The sequence below is a fragment of the Pollicipes pollicipes genome, unplaced genomic scaffold (genome assembly GCF_011947565.3).
Source record: "Pollicipes pollicipes isolate AB1234 unplaced genomic scaffold, Ppol_2.1 Scaffold_2555;HRSCAF=2994_pilon_pilon_pilon, whole genome shotgun sequence".
NCBI classification, from domain to species: Eukaryota; Metazoa; Arthropoda; class Thecostraca; order Pollicipedomorpha; family Pollicipedidae; genus Pollicipes; species Pollicipes pollicipes.
Window position 1 is genome coordinate 38,958,117 of NW_023596136.1, and position 15,317 is coordinate 38,973,433.

The 15,317-nt window shown below is 54.7% G+C and overlaps 2 protein-coding genes across 7 annotated transcripts in view; both read right to left on the reverse strand.

Annotated features, from left to right (window-relative positions):
- LOC119101007 (proline dehydrogenase 1, mitochondrial-like) overlaps window positions 1–7,686 on the reverse strand; it is a 7,812-nt gene extending 126 nt beyond the window's left edge. The window contains exons 1-3 of the mRNA XM_037224249.1: window positions 7,354–7,686; window positions 4,771–4,961; window positions 9–67 (exon numbers count right to left, since the gene is read on the reverse strand). Coding sequence (XP_037080144.1) covers window positions 9–67; window positions 4,771–4,961; window positions 7,354–7,593 — 490 coding nt within the window. The 5' untranslated portion in view covers window positions 7,594–7,686. The remainder of the gene's footprint in view (window positions 1–8; window positions 68–4,770; window positions 4,962–7,353) is intronic.
- Window positions 7,687–7,981: 295 nt separating this feature from the next.
- On the reverse strand, window positions 7,982–14,117 carry LOC119106869 (upstream stimulatory factor 2). 6 transcript variants are annotated; one of them, XM_037230213.1, is made up of 6 exons: window positions 14,000–14,117; window positions 12,916–12,995; window positions 12,635–12,714; window positions 11,779–11,988; window positions 9,733–9,950; window positions 7,982–8,612 (listed from the first exon to the last, which is right to left on the reverse strand). In XM_037230213.1, exons 2-6 carry the CDS (start codon window positions 12,975–12,977, stop codon window positions 8,382–8,384), a joined length of 801 nt encoding a protein of 266 aa, XP_037086108.1. In that variant the 5' UTR covers window positions 12,978–12,995; window positions 14,000–14,117; the 3' UTR covers window positions 7,982–8,381. The 6 variants fall into 6 exon arrangements, with proteins under 6 accessions (XP_037086108.1, XP_037086115.1, XP_037086125.1 ...); XM_037230220.1 differs by lacking the exon at window positions 14,000–14,117 and adding an exon at window positions 13,883–13,992 and having other exon boundaries at window positions 11,779–11,985; XM_037230230.1 differs by lacking the exon at window positions 14,000–14,117 and adding an exon at window positions 13,883–13,992 and having other exon boundaries at window positions 9,742–9,950.
- Window positions 14,118–15,317: the final 1,200 nt, after the last annotated feature.

Sequence of the window (15,317 nt, forward strand, 5' to 3'; positions counted from 1 at the left end):
CATGATGCGTGGCACCATGCCGAACTGGCGCAGCGTGGTGGCTAGGTTGGCGTCCAGGAACGAGGCCCTGCGACCGGCGACAGCTGGTCACTTGTCAGTTGTCAGTTCTCGGTTGTCACTCACCAGTTGTCACAGATGCATGACACGGGCGCAGTGCGCTCCCGTCCCATCAGTTTCCGCAAGGAGCGCTACCTACAGGGGCTGTCAACGAACAGGAGTAACGACGCGTATCTGTTCATGCACCTGGCACACCATGAAAAAGGACACACACTATCAGCATTCTCAGCCTGGTGTGTCCAACCAGGAATGTTAGCAGGATTTCGTGAAGGGGACATATTTGGAGATGCCCTAAAGCCGGGGGGGGGGGGGGGCTTGACATCCCTACGTCGCACGCAGATTTGCTTTCTTCATCTTGTTTGGCCCCTTTTTCACAGGGACAAGTAAACATTTGCCGGACCATGAACTCCAGTTGCCCGAGAAAACCTCGTAGAGGTGTTACAATATTATTCAATCTCGTGTCTTCGAGATGGAATCCATCAGTTATCAATTTGGGCACTCTTCGAGTGCCTGGAGGGACATGCAGCCCCAACTACTCAAGAGGTACGGTCCCTTTGCCCCCTCCCCCCTCCCATTTGGCTGCGTCTTCACACCAACGTCTGTTAAAAGGGTCTTCGTCTGCTAGTTGTTTATTGGAAGATCCTGGTTCTTTTGACCGCTTTGTTACGTCAGCTTTTCTAACATTCTCCATTCCCATACCGGTGAACCTCCAAAAATGAAAATGAATCAATGTACGGACGAATGAATGAATGGATGAATGAATGACAGCGCAAAGCTCACGGCGGTCATAGCAGCCACACGCAGTGCTCCAGCGGTCCCAGCCGGCTCTCACCCCGTCAGCGGCGACTGCTGACTGGCGCGCTCCAGGGGTCCTCCCGACCCTCCCCTGGCCCGTGCGCCACGCAAACACGTCCCGAAGACCGCGCATAACGCGACCTGGATACACCGCCGGGTAAAACACCCATTCCCCCGGCGGACGGGTCACGACCCGGACCGGAGATGAACGGATTGCCGTCCGTCCCGTTTGTCGGGCGGGCGCCCCGACAGGGGTCAGCGGACCGCTTCCGGGACGGGGGCGGCCGCGGCCCGCCGCAGGACCGGGGCCGGTGCTGTGGAGCGCCGCCGGTAGTGCCGCCAGACGCCGTGATAGCACGGGGTTCAGATCGGAGCGAGGGGTTGATGACCAGCCTGGCATGGAGGGAGCGTGGTAGGTATGCTGGCTTGGAGACGCGCGGAGTCGATGTGGCTTTCAAACGCGGTGGTAATTGTGCCAGCCCAAGGGGTTAGTTGGAGGCAGGCAAGTGCAGAACTTGGGAACTTGGTCAGGTTTGGGCGTAAGGCAGACCGCAGGTCATTGTAAATACTCGAAAGCGCCTCTAACGTTGAAAGTCGGTCACGCCTGTCACTGCCAGCAACAATCGGGTATGTAGCGGGTTAAGACATTTTGAAGCGAACTGACAACATGTGTCGCCACGTGTGGACGCAGGGTCGCTAAGAGGTCGTCAGCCATTACGCCGTGCCATCCATGAATGTTGGAGAAATAAGTGACGGGTCAGATCGATTCGGAGTCCGCAGAATCTATTCCGACTCGAATTGACTCTGGTGGGATCGATTCCGACGCAGGCTAACAATGCGTGACAAGTTGCTTCGTGGACCGCAAACGATAGGCAACGCATAATTTTCGTCTACTCTGATTTCATTCCAAGATGCGACTTTATACTACAGCGGCTTTCTTTCGAATCAATGACGTTACTACGGGTCCAGGATCTAGATTAGGCAATGACACCTTGATGATGGGTTTCCTACAGACCATTGACAATGTATTCGCATTGCCGTTTCAGACGGGGCACATAAAGTCTTCAAGCTATTGCGCATGGAAGGTATCATGCGTGTGTCAGAATTTGAGCTGAGAATCTGCAGTTTTTTGGAAGTCAAAGGAAGACATTTGTATTCAGACAAATCCGGTTTCCTATCTTTCGTCAGAACGCGACTATATATTCATACACAAATTCATGGGATTTAATATTTACATCGACTTATCAGTGACCGGGCTCACTACAGTGACCGGCTCACAGTGACCGGGCTCACTGCTACTCACTACACTACGTTCAGGGAAATCAATTTTACCGCATTTAAGAAGGTTTCTGTCCATTCAGGAATCGAAATCCAAACCACTGGGAGACAGCCACAAGTTTGGAGCCAGCTGCACCTCAGCTCATCACATATTAAGTCATTGGAAACCTTAACGAAGGTGCTCATGGGGCAGCGGATCGCTTAGCCGATGCTGTGTTTAAGGTCCTATGGCAGTGTCTCTGCGATTAGGGGGAGGATGTAACGCTTCACGTTAGGTTCCACGTTCTTCTTCTTACAATCCATCCAACAGAGAGAAGGGTCACTTGTATTTAGGCCACAACAATAGCCAGGCTCGCTCGTGTTGTAACAAACGAGTACGAAACCCGGCCCTGTCGTGGCACGGACCTCGTCTGCTCATGCGCAGTGCGCGTCAGCTTATATAATACGCCGAGTGGTGTTGCCAGGCGACATTTGCACTCGAACGGGCTGTCTCGAGAACGCTCCAGCGCGGCCCACGATAACAATGCGGCATCGAGTGCGCGGGCTACCAAACTGAGCATGACCGGCTCACAATAGCCAATATTGCCGTGGTTTGGAAAATTCAACGGGTACCATTACTGTGGAGAGACAAAAGATAGACTATGTCCAGCAGAAGAATCAGTGAGCGGGCACATACAAAACAAGCGGACGCACGAAGGAAAAGAACTGGAAGTAGCCGTTGCTAGGGGAAGACAAAAATCTGCTATTTAATTACCTATAGGCACGCCAAAATTTGGCGCGGCTTTACTGCGTGCTTTGGAAATAATTCTAGAACAACCTTCTGGTACAACCTCTGAACCCCACGCAAGCGCGTGTTATGTTACGGTTTTGCGTGGATCGGAGCAGTACGTGAAAATGTCAGTCTGAATTTGGCGATGTGCCACATTTCGTTGTTCAACTTTGTCATGGTATTAACAATGATAACAACATAATCTTTATCAACAATGCTCAAAAATACTCAGTTGTGTTCAATAACTCATCATGAACAACTCACAATGATCAATATCTGCGTGGGATGAAGCTAAAAGCAAACTGCTTGAAACAGAAGCCTAGAAATGCGCTGCAAACACGACAGTGAGGATGAATTTGCTGTAACAGTGGTGTACGTCAGCTAGAGCGGCCGATAGTCTTGTAGCCGCATGACACCGTTAAGGCCTTTCATGCTATTTGGATAAGAGATTGATATTAACTGGATCTGTTGAAGGCATAATGCAAAAATGGGATGGTAGGTTAAAGTGCTATCAAAAGGGTGTGTTCAGCACGGAGGCTGTTCAAAAATCTTTCTAGGCAGAATGTCGTTTCCTGTACAGTTTCTCGCCTTGTAACTGAACTGGACCCATAATCTGAAGTATGGACGCTGCGCCAACATCAAAGTAGAAATGCAACCCAATGTTTTTGTCTTACGAGATCTTACAACAGTCAATAAGTGGCGTCAATATCATGCTTAGTTACAGCAAAAAAGCGCCTGGGCTTACATTTGATGGACAAAAAGCCAAACTACAAATGGTTCACACCAATTTCTAAAGCTGATCCTCGATTGAGGACATCACGTTGAGGTTGCGGCTTCAAGTTTCCCACCTGCTTACTCCATGACAATGCCACTACGAGTAAGGATCAAAGAAATGGTCTTTGGTTAATGGCCGATCCTTTCCTACATTTTTTTTGGGTAATATGCCACCCAAAAATATGGTGGGGGCCCAAAACAGCATTGGTGGGGGGGGGGACCTCACAAAATAATACAAATCGACACCCGTGTAAGCTGGGATGATATCAAATCCTAGGTATTTTCCCCACACTTGTTACATTGACAATAATATGAAAAATAATACTCGAAGGATGCTCGCCTGAACGCGTGTTTCAGCTCCTTGATCGGCTGGCTGGCGTGGCGAGCATTGCCACTGAAGAGTACCACGGCAGCAGGCGGGCGGCGCTGAGCGAGCGACACCAGCGTAACGTCTGGCACAGCTTGAGGAGGAAGGTCTCACTTGTTCCCCATTCCATGTCATTCGTCGGTCCGTCCCCTACATGCACTGCGCGGTAAATGGACAGCCTGCACCACACGTGAGAAATCGCTCTGATCTGCAGTAAAATCAGGGTGTCCCACTTGATAGGATGGGGGCGTGGGCAGTTTTCCTCTTATCAACCCCATGCAACGCCTGAATGCTAATGACTTATGGGTTTCGGGATTCAAAGGGTCAATGGAAGGCCTAGTGCCATTCTCACCTCAATCCAGCACAGGAATTGTCGGTGAAAGCCTCAGAATTCCCCCCCCCCCCCTCCCACCCGACACAACGGCCACATTACTTTGTTCGTGCTGCCGTGTGCCGCGTATTCCATTAGATGGCTGCCCACTTCATTCAGCCATAGTTAAAAGACAACGGGGAATGATAAGCTTCACACCAGCCGATCAGCACGGAAGCTGTACTTGCTCGGTCACCAAACATGGACAATGCGCGCGTGTTGAGTACAGCCTCAGCAGCTGAGTGCGTCGTGAAGCCCCAACGACACGAGTACGTACCAGCGCCACGAAGCGGAGCGGCTACAACCATCAGTACCAAGCTACACCGCGAGATGACTCTGTCACGGAGCGCCGCCACTCACAGCGTCTGGCCCTCGCCGATGTCGTCCTCGAGCATGTGGGCGAACACGAGCCGCACGCCGGACCGTCGCAGCTGGGCGGCCACGTCAGCCAGGTCACGCTCGTTGGTGCCGGGCACGAATTGGCTGTAGAGCGGGCTGATCAGCCTGTGAAGAAGTCGCTCCCCCAGCAGGCGCTCGCTCCGCCGCAGGATCTGGGCCGGCAGGCGGGGCCGGTAAGAGCGGGCCGCCCACGCCGCAGCCCTGCTGCCAGGCGCGCTGGTGGCCAGGGGTGACGGCACGGACGCTCAGATCACATGCGGTCGGAGGCACGATGGACAACGCGGTCTGAAGGGTGGATATGTCAGTGATCTAGTGGGCACACGGACTGCCATTCCTTTTAACGACATTTTGAGTACCTGCGGTTAATTTAAGATTAACTTTTCTTGACGGCGATTACATCTGGCAAATAGACTAAATAAGCGCTAGGTCTTAGTAACTTCACTTTGACAGTGTGATTTAAAAGTAAAGATGCATTTCCAAAGTCCCACCAAACAGCTGGCATTCATGACCGACGGCCGTAAGACTCCTCGCTGCCATCATAAAACATTAGAGGTTTATACGGTCGTCACTATACTTAACGAAAACGAGACCAGACGAAGGATATCAACTGGGAGATCCAGACCAGACACAGAGAAAACACGGCTATCATTTTCCCTTGGCATGCGCTCCGGTGTTGCTGGTACGTCTTGAAAATTTTTGTTGTTGGAAATGTTTTGTCTGTTGACAAATTTTCAGTGGACGTTGGCAGCTTTTCTTGGTGATGGTTGTTTAGCCACCTACGCAACTGCGTTCAGGTCTTGCAATCCCTTCAGTTTTCTCTTGAAAGCCTGATTCGCTGGGTGAGCGCTGAGAAAGCAGGCGTGGTTGATTTGTTCACTCTTCGCTGTTCTTATTGTCGAGTCAGTCACACATTTTGGTCTTTACCACCCTGACATTCCCGTCCGGGGCATTCTGAATGCGTGGGTTGTATGCAGAGGGGCTGAGGTCTCCCTTCAAAATGCTCTGATCTGTCATCTTCGACATTCGAAGCTCCTGAGCACGTCGACGACATGAGTCTTGTGGTAAACCGCCGCAGAGATCTTGACCAAATCGATGTTGTCCTTGGACCGAGACGATCGCCTGCCGACTCTGGGAAGATCGAGCCCATGCCCATGGTCCTGAATCTCCGCATCAAACCCAGAACGCATCCCCTGGTCGGGGCGCTGCGTTTTCAATCCATGTGCAGTTGAGCCTGTATGAGTATTTCTGCCGTGTAAAGGTAGAATCCCATATGTTGATTTCTGGCCATTTTGCGTGTTTTAGTGTTTGATTCGTCTATTCACGCCGAATGCGGTTATTTAAACCATCAGTTGAGGGTTTCACAAACTTTTAGCCTTCCTTTTAGCTAAAAGTTTGTGAAAATTTCAACTATTGGTTAAAATACCCGAATTCAGCATGAGCAGACGAGTCAGATGACATACAAAAACGCAAAATGACCAGAAATGAACATAAGGGTTTTACCTTTGGACAGCAGGTTTACGCTCCTGCTTCAGGAATGCGCCAACATGCGAACTCGCCGCACACACCAGCGCAGGACAAACGTTGCGGGTCAGTCGAGCTGGACTGAAATTAGCACTAACCGCCAGCACGACCGGTAAAAACAGCACTCAACGCACCACTCCCACCAGGCAAGGATACAACCTGACCGTGGCGTAAGGAATACCGACAGGCGCATGGCTGATACAGACAGGGACGGGCTGGGCTGCCGGCCGAGGCGCATGGAAGCGAGGAGGGGTATAATCTGCGCACCGCAAGCACGTAGGAGCTCTCACGTGCTAACGTGGGTGGCGTCTTCCGTCAGCCTGTCTTTGACTGTCTTCGCTCTTTCATCTGAAGGCTGTATGCATGCGAAAGAATGCGTCAACACGGTGCAAGCCACTTTGTCTAGTTGTCTTCTTCCGTCTGAAGTTGGGCATTCATTTTCAGGACATCCGTATGCAGTGGGCAGCCAAGGGGAGCTTTTGGGGCTATGCCCCCCTAGAGGTGGGGTGGCGGGATCTCTGAAGTCCGGAGGCCCCGCTTCTTTTTGCAGGTTGAACCGCCCGAGGTGGTTCTCAAGTCATTAAAATTAGGAGACAATCATAATGGGACGTTGAGCCTAAAAACATCCTCCGAATGAAAGAAACAGAACCCCTATAGCGACGAATAAGGAGCCCCTTGGCTAAAAGGGCCCTGAATTCCGGTTTGACTGCCTCCTGGGTTAAATCCGGGCTAGGCCACTGTCCATAAGCAGCTGAAGCCTGCTCTTTTGCAGCGCAACCAGTGCAATTGCAATGTGACCAATATTGGAGTGAACCGCTTCTTATAAAGGCATACGCCATAGACAAGGCAGCTCTTGTGCATCCGAACATGGTAATGCATCATTCATCGCGTTAGATTTCTGGAGTCATTAAGACGCTCAGGTCACACGAGAGCACGTGATCTACGTGGCTCCGCACGTGCCTGTATGCACGCCAGAAGTTTTCGCCTCAGGCGGTCACGCGCGCCAAACCACTCGCCACGTACCGCCAGTGAGTTGTCGACGAACCAGTCCAGCGAGCAGAGCTTGAGCACGGCCAGGGCGCGCACCAGCTCCGGCATCGACTTGCTATCGAACACCTGCTTGGGGTCGTGGAAGTCCAGCGTCGGCGGGTCCGCCAGTTGGGCGGCCGGCGCCGTCTGCAGCTGCCGCCGCCGGACCAGCTGCAGCTGCCGGCGCGGCCGGGTCAGCCCACGCACCGCTGCGGTTCTCGCGGCCGCGAACATCGCGCCCAGCGCGGGTCACTCGGGTCACGCGGCCGCCGCCTCGCACGCGCTGCGACTGACGGGCGTCCGAGGCGTCGCGAGCCGCGCGGGACAGAACAGGCCACGGTACTGGACGCGGCGATGGGCGGCCTTGGCCGTCCACCGGAGGCCGCGGGTGGACGCGCAGAGATCGAACCGGTTTAAACCGGCTCAAGCCCCGGTGGCACCGCGGTCGCCACCAGTGGCAGCGTAAACACTGGGTCACCACCGCTGGCTCTCACCACCCCGCCCCGCCAGCCCCTGGCATCGATCCAGATCACGTGACCCACCGACTGGCCAGCTACGGCGCCGCGGTGGGCCGACAGCCAACGCGTACGATGTCTGTGCTCACGTCGTGCAACACTCCGCAATTCGAAGGTTCGTGTATTGCGTTAGCATGCCACAGGCACACGCACACTCCATCCTCAAGTTACACTTGAGAATCGCTAGTCACTACCGCTCGGCCAATATGGATGAACTAAATGAATTGTATCGCACCCTTGTATAAGCACAGTCCATTCGTAATGCATGGCGGCACCGATCGCCGGCCGCCGTCACAGCGGTCACCACCAGCGGCGACCCCGGTCGCCGGACCACAGCCAGTGGCCGCTCGGTCCGAGCGCTGTCGGTCCCCAGACCCGTACGGCGCGTCACCAGCCACCCGAGGCCTCGCCGCGGCGGCGGGCGGCGGCGGGCGGTGGCGGCGTGGCCGCCTCGGGCGCCGACTCCGCCCGGCGCGGCCGACAGCAGACGCGCCGGTCGGCCGGCCGTCAGTGGCCGCCGCCCGGCTGGTGGTCCGTCTCCAGTATGACGGCGCCCTGACTCTTGAGGTGCGCCTTGAGCAGCTGGTTGGCCGTCACCAGCGCCTCGTTACTCTGCTTGAGCATCTTGATGTCCTCCAGCAGCTTCTCGTTGTCGCGCACCAGCTCCATGTACTTCTGCTGCATGCCGCGCGTGTCCTGCACGTAGTCGCACGCCTGCGACAACACGGCGCCTTTGCTCTGGAACCGGAGAGTGCGCGTCAGGCGGACGGTCTCAGACGCTCCAGACACTCCAGACACTCAGACAATCGAAGCTCCAGCTCATAACTGGAGAACAACGCTAACCACCTGACGGTGCGTCGGAGGGGAGCGCTTTTGACACCCAAACCGCGAGCGTCACCCAGCGAAATACACCAAGCTCGGAGCACCCGCACTGAGGTCACGTAAGCATTCGACGACGTGCGAAGTATACACTTGCCATTCCTTAAGCCCACGGCTGCACAAACAATGACCGGCCGTAGCACCCCAGCTAAACATCCGACGCCGCAGCATCGGCCAGGCACCTCGACGTGCCCACCGTGGCCCGACTGGCGGCGAGCGGTGACCAAGTGCTCAAGTTCGGTCTCATGCGTCCCACACGTTATTTTTCAGCGGACATGCGACACGCGGGCATTCCGAAAAGCATTGTTTCGGTGGATGATGATGGCGATTTGGGGTTTTAGGGCGCATCGACCGCTGTAGGTCATGCAGCGCCCAATTGTTTCGGGGGAGTTATGTCTCACTTGCACAAGTAGTATGCACGCCCCTCGTTCACGTGCACAGCAAAATACGAGCATCCCGCCCAAAGGCACGCATTAAAACAAACGGGAATAAGTTTATCTTAAAACACCCCCAACAAACATGAGAATTTATGCCGAAATAAAAGTCCACAGCGAGCATGCCTCGTTCATCTATTAGGCCCTTCCTAACTGTCTGACGCCGGCCTGACCGGGTGGGCTCCATCTGTGTGACTACTTCCTTCTCTGGTTCCCGCCTTCGTGATCAGTGATCTCACTGGGTCACCCGTCCTTGTGCTCCTTAACCTACCCCAGGTCCTACAGCTGAGCGACTGCTGATCAAATTACAACACTGTGACCAGTGACCCCCCCCCCCCCCCGAGGTCTCCCGTTATGCTCTCCGTGACGTCCAACAGGTCGCCGATCAGTGCGACCTGATCCCTCCCGCAAATTTCCATCTATACAGCCCGCGACCTCCCGCGGGTCACCGCGTGATCTCTGACCTCCCCTGGCTCGCCCGTCTGTTCGACCAGGCCATGACCCGACACCCCGCTGGCCCGGCCGCCGAAGATCTGCAACCTCACCCCGCACACCTGGTTCTGCTTGCCGGGGTCCCCGGTCTCGGGCAGCAGCTTGCCCAGCTTCGTGATCCAGCTGTTGATCTTGTCGCGCCGCCGCCGCTCCACCTCGTTGTGCGTGGCGCGCCGCCGGTCGTCCCTGTGCACCTCGCAGCGGCCGGGCCCGCGAGCCGGTCCGCCTCCCAGGCCCACGTCCTGCGGCCCGCTTATCACATAGAAGCCGCCTGCAACGGGCGCGCCGAACGGCCGGTGAGACGAACGCCGAGGTGGCGCCGGACGCTCGGCGGCCGCTGTGCGACTGAACGGCGGATGTGTGAGGGCAGGGGCCGGCCTGGCGGCGTGACACACACGCACAGCGCGGGCAGGGGCGGGTGTCACTGGTGACATCAGGACCGCAGCCGTCGTGCAGACAGCGTCACAGCCGGCCGGCAGCGGCAGAGCAGCGGGCGGCGCCAGCCACGCAGGCGCAGGGTGCCGCCGGAGCCGATGACACCACACACAGCGCCAGGCCGACTGCCGCGGCACCGCCGGCCAGCAGTCTCGCGTCGCACCCGTCCCTGGTGTTACAGTCGAGGCATCGTCGGTCGTCGAACGTCGATCGGGACACCGTCCGGATAATGACTGAGCCGTGAGGCCCTCTCGGCCGCCGCCCACTCCCAGGTCCGCTCGGCCACGAGGCAACAACGCGGGAACAGCCGAGCGAAGTTCAGCTGCAGGAATGCACACTGCGGCCTTGCCCAGCGGGCCGGTCACCAGGAGCACTGGCGCTATCGTCACCCAGCTGGCTCTCTTGATTTAGCGACGGGGGGAGGGATGGGGGGGGGGGGAGTGAGGTGTTACGGGAAGAAAACCTTAACACAGCTTGGAAAGTAGTCACACGTATGCACGCAATCCAATCGCGGCTATCGCACCGTCACAGCAGCGCCGTTGGTAGAACAATAATTGCCGGCTGCGAAAAGCACTTACATGGCCGAATCGACGCTAACGAACTAAAATCTTCGCATCAGAAAACCGGTTTAAATGGAAGTGTCTCCAGACGGTTTGACAGAAGCGCAAACCAGAAGTCACGCTTTCCCATCCGTCGCCCAGACGGCGCCAGCAGTCACCAACGGCGTCTCCCCTCCCCCCCCCCCCCCCCCTCCCTCCCCATCGCCGAGCGCCGCAACCGCATCCAGCGGAAGAGGCGGCCCAGGCGGCGTGCCGCGGCGCACTGCAGCGCCGACCAGACCGAAACCGCGGCGCACTGCAGCGCCGACCAGACCGAAACCGCGGCGCACTGCAGCGCCGACCAGACCGCAACCATGCTGCTGTGCGGAATCTGCGATGCCCTACTGATAACGGGAAACTCGGCGTGCGGCTGCTTTAAGCCGCGTTCGCGTGCGGTGAGCCCCGTCACCAAATCCAATGGGGAAAATGATGGTAGTGGCGCCACCACGCACTGCTATCCCCCCCCCCCCCAGGCCATACCACGCGGCTACAACCGCCACTGACCACCGCCACATCCCCTCCTGACCTCCACCGGACCCCAACCCGCACGGGATCCACCGCTGACCTGCGCCAGATCCCCTCATGACATCCACCAAACCCCTGCACGGGATCCACCGCTGACCTGCGCCAGATCCCCTCATGACATCCACCGGGCCCCCCAGCCTGCGCAGGATCCACCGCTGAGCCGCACCAAATCCCCTCGTGACACCCACCGGGCCCCTCCCCCCCAGCCCGCACGGGATCCACCGCTGACCTGCGCCAGATCCCCTCATGACATCCACCAACCCTGCACGGGATCCACCGCTGACCTGCGCCAGATCCCCTCATGACATCCACCAAACCCCTGCACGGGATCCACCGCTGAGCGGCGCCAGATCCCCTCGTGACACCCACCGGACCCCTCCCCCCCCCCCAGCACGCACGGGATCCACCGCTGAGCGGCGCCAGATCCCCTCGTGACATCCACCGGACCCCTGCACGGGGCCCGCCACCGACCTGCGCCAGACACTCTCCTGACCTCCACCGGACCCCCTACCCTGGACCTGCACAGGACCCGCCGCTGACCTGCGCCGGTGCTGCTGAGCGCAGCCAGGCCGTCGCCGGCCGAGCCGGAGGGAATGTAGGCCATCTGTCCGTCGGCCACCTCGCCGGCGCCGGCCGCCGCCGTGAGCAGCGTGGTGCCGCCGCCGCCGCCCGTCGCCAGGCCCTGCTGCACCACCTCGCCGCTGCCGCCCGACGTCGTGTTGATGTGCACCACGCGGTACGTCATGCCTGCTGCGGGGGTGCCGTCGTCAGGGCGAACGTGCCGCACCTCTCCGAGGTGGGACGCGTGGACGTGGGAAGGGTCTCATGGCACAATGACACACTGGCCAAGTGATTTGATGTCTGATAAAATGCCAGCTTTGTCCGTCCTAGCAGCTAAATCAGCTTGAGCGCCCACCCCACTCACAGTCCAGCTGTGATGGGGGTCAAGAGGGCTTGAGCCACCACATGTGCCCACTGATTGTTCCTGACTGAGATGGCCCAAAACAAGTGATGGCGGCAAAGTCAGAAAAAGTCAGATGGTAGGGTGCGCCACACTACTCATAGTAGCAAATTCCAATTTTGCCTGGAATATCAGATCTTACAGCATGAACTCAGGTTTCACATAACAAGCACTGATAACAATAAGCTCACCTATCAGAAATCACACATTCAAAAACATCTGGACTGTATGTACAAATCCCCTTGAACAGAACATTAGGGCTTGTAGCACCTAACACTTCCTACTTGGATGAGCTATGCCCAGGCAAACCAAGGGAGCAAGCAGAGTGCACAAGTACATAACTAATGATGACAAAAATATGAATTTGAAGCAGGAGTATCCAGCATCATGACTCAAACCAACCTACCCTGGTGCACCCATGCAAGAACCACTGACCTGGAGGTGCCCCTCCAGCCTTGAAGTACTGCAGCTGCATGGGACTGTCTGGATCACGGCCATTGTTGTCCTCCTTATCCCTGTTGGATAGGGCATTGTCGGCACAAAGGGAGACAGGCTGTTGTTGATGATTGGTGATGCTGTGCCACCCCCTGATATCTGGACTACCGCATGGTACATATTTTAATGAGTATGCTACTTATTGCAGATTTAAAATCAGAACATAACCTCTGCTTCAATACCAATCACAGTGCCAAATAATGTCAAGAATGTCCACCTACCCGTATTGAACGATGGCCAAATTTTGTGGTATGACCTCCTTGACATCAACACCTTCATTCATTCCGGGCAGATCTAAAATCTGAAAAACATCATGAGGCTACTAATCAGAGAACCCATTCCAAAAATAGGACTTCACACCACAGAGCATTCAGAACCATATCACAACTCATTCATGGCCAACATTTTTTGAATGGCTGGTTTGATGCCACACATTTTAAATCAACATTTTGCATAACAGGGTTCATAAAGCAAATACAAATATGTTCTGCAAACCTCAATAACTTCCTATCTAGGTATCAAGCCCAAACACAGTCCAAGCATTGTTAACTTGAGAAGATACACATGATGTGCATGTGCCTGAGGATGTTTCAGTCATAGCATGATCTGCCTCAGCTTTACAAAAAACAGTGGATGGATGGGTGGAAAACAATGTGAAATAGCCCCCACCATTCATGGAAAAATGCACTAAAAAGCAGGTCAGCTTTGAGGCATGGCAATACATGTGGTACATGTAACTTCCCAGGCATTTTGGGTACCTACATCCTACTCTGAAAGTTTCTTGGCTACTGAATGGAGAACCTATTCCATGCTGTATGCAACACCATGTCACACCATGGTTCAAACATTCAATCATAATTTGTTATGGGGGTACAAGCTTGCCTGTAAAATCTTGAGAGCAGTTCACATGATTTTTAACTAGTACCCTTTTCACTTATTGGTGGAGAAGTTTACCTAATGGGTGTTTTTTTACAAACAATCTTGCAAGCCCTAACAAGCTCTTACTCTGCCCGCTACACATGATGCTCCCAAGACAGTGGTAAGTATGGGATAGATGGGCGGGTAGACAACTAATTACCAGTCTATGTTGAAAGAATAACACATAATGACCGCCCTATCTTAACGAGAATAGTGTAAAAACGGAACGGTACACAACAGCACTGCACGAACGCAAGGTAGGGAACTTACATAAATGCATCCTGTTTACCACAAGTCCTTGTAGCTCATCTGACTATCTCTCCCGTCATTAATTGCAATTTAAGATTACAGCCAGCGCAGGGCAGCACCAACCACGATCACACCTACCGCAAACTCATCCGGAACAGATGATTCGTGGTCACGGGACCAAACACTCAGGTCATGTGACAAGATGGCGGAGGCGCACGAACACTAAGCTGCTTTACTCAGCCCTCGATTCCTGAACAAACTGGACATGAAAAAGACATTCCTGTCACTTTATTACACCAAATAGTTGTTTTGAAAGCGGTTCTGGATTTTGTCCTGATCACGTAAGTTAAAAACAGGATAAGCACTAAAACTATATAGCAAGCGTAACACCCTGCATCACGTGCCCAAAACGTGACGTCGAGAGCGCGTGACTCCAAGGCCGAGTGGCAGAAGCGGTGCGAGGGATGTAGGCGGGTAAGGTGCAGAGTTGGCTATGATTATGATTGTGAGTGCATGCGCTCAAATTGATAGGTCATTGTAGAACTGTCGGTGTAAAACTCGTATATCCATATGATCAATATCACGGTTTTCAAAATGCACGCAGCAGAGGCGCCGCCTGTCCAAACAATTCGTTCTGATCTAATGGATGGTCTGTCGTCCAATGCATGTTTATATATTGGCTGCGTCCTGCATGCGCGTTGTAGTGCTCAGTGGGCGGCTCGGAATAGGTTCCTCGCGGAAATGGGACGGGTCGGGACCCGGTGAGTCGTACTATGCAGGAAAAATGGCCGCTTTAGATACAAGGAGGTAAGATTTACGGGTAGGGCGGAGTGTGAAAACTCAGTGGGCGTTTGGTTAAGTCTCAATGCTTCCCTGCTTCCTGAGGGGAGGGGAGCAGGGCGTGAAACCTGAGTGGTGATAGATGTTAGCATGCAAATGATTATGTGTGCGGGTCTTATCGCCCGGCCTTTTTGAACCTGATGCATGTTTTGTGATGTAATTGCTAATGCATTAATGTGCTTTGTTGAAGGTGAGTAGCGCCACGACGTTTCTAGTCACCATTCCGATAGTTGCACGCGCCGCGGAGGGTGCGAATGAAAACGATGCCGCAACGGCTGATTCGAGGTGTGCGGTGACGCTCAAAATTGGTCGTGCAGCTTGCCCGGGCGAAGGTAGGTAGGTTGGTGCGGGTAAATACCGTGATTATCACAATTCTTGGATCTCAATAGCTACGTTCAGCTCTGACGCCAGTCAGCAACAAGGTGGGGTTAAGTTTTTAAAACTTCCTCGTGATTAGTTGTAGAACACCCCTGACCTGAGCAACAGTCTTACTCTTCAGTGGGTCCTTCGATGCCACCGCAATGTGCCAGAGGCGACCACCACCTGATCCATAAATGAATCAGGGAGATTTTTTGTACGCCTACCTGCCCATTTTATCACTTTTTACTGACTTATG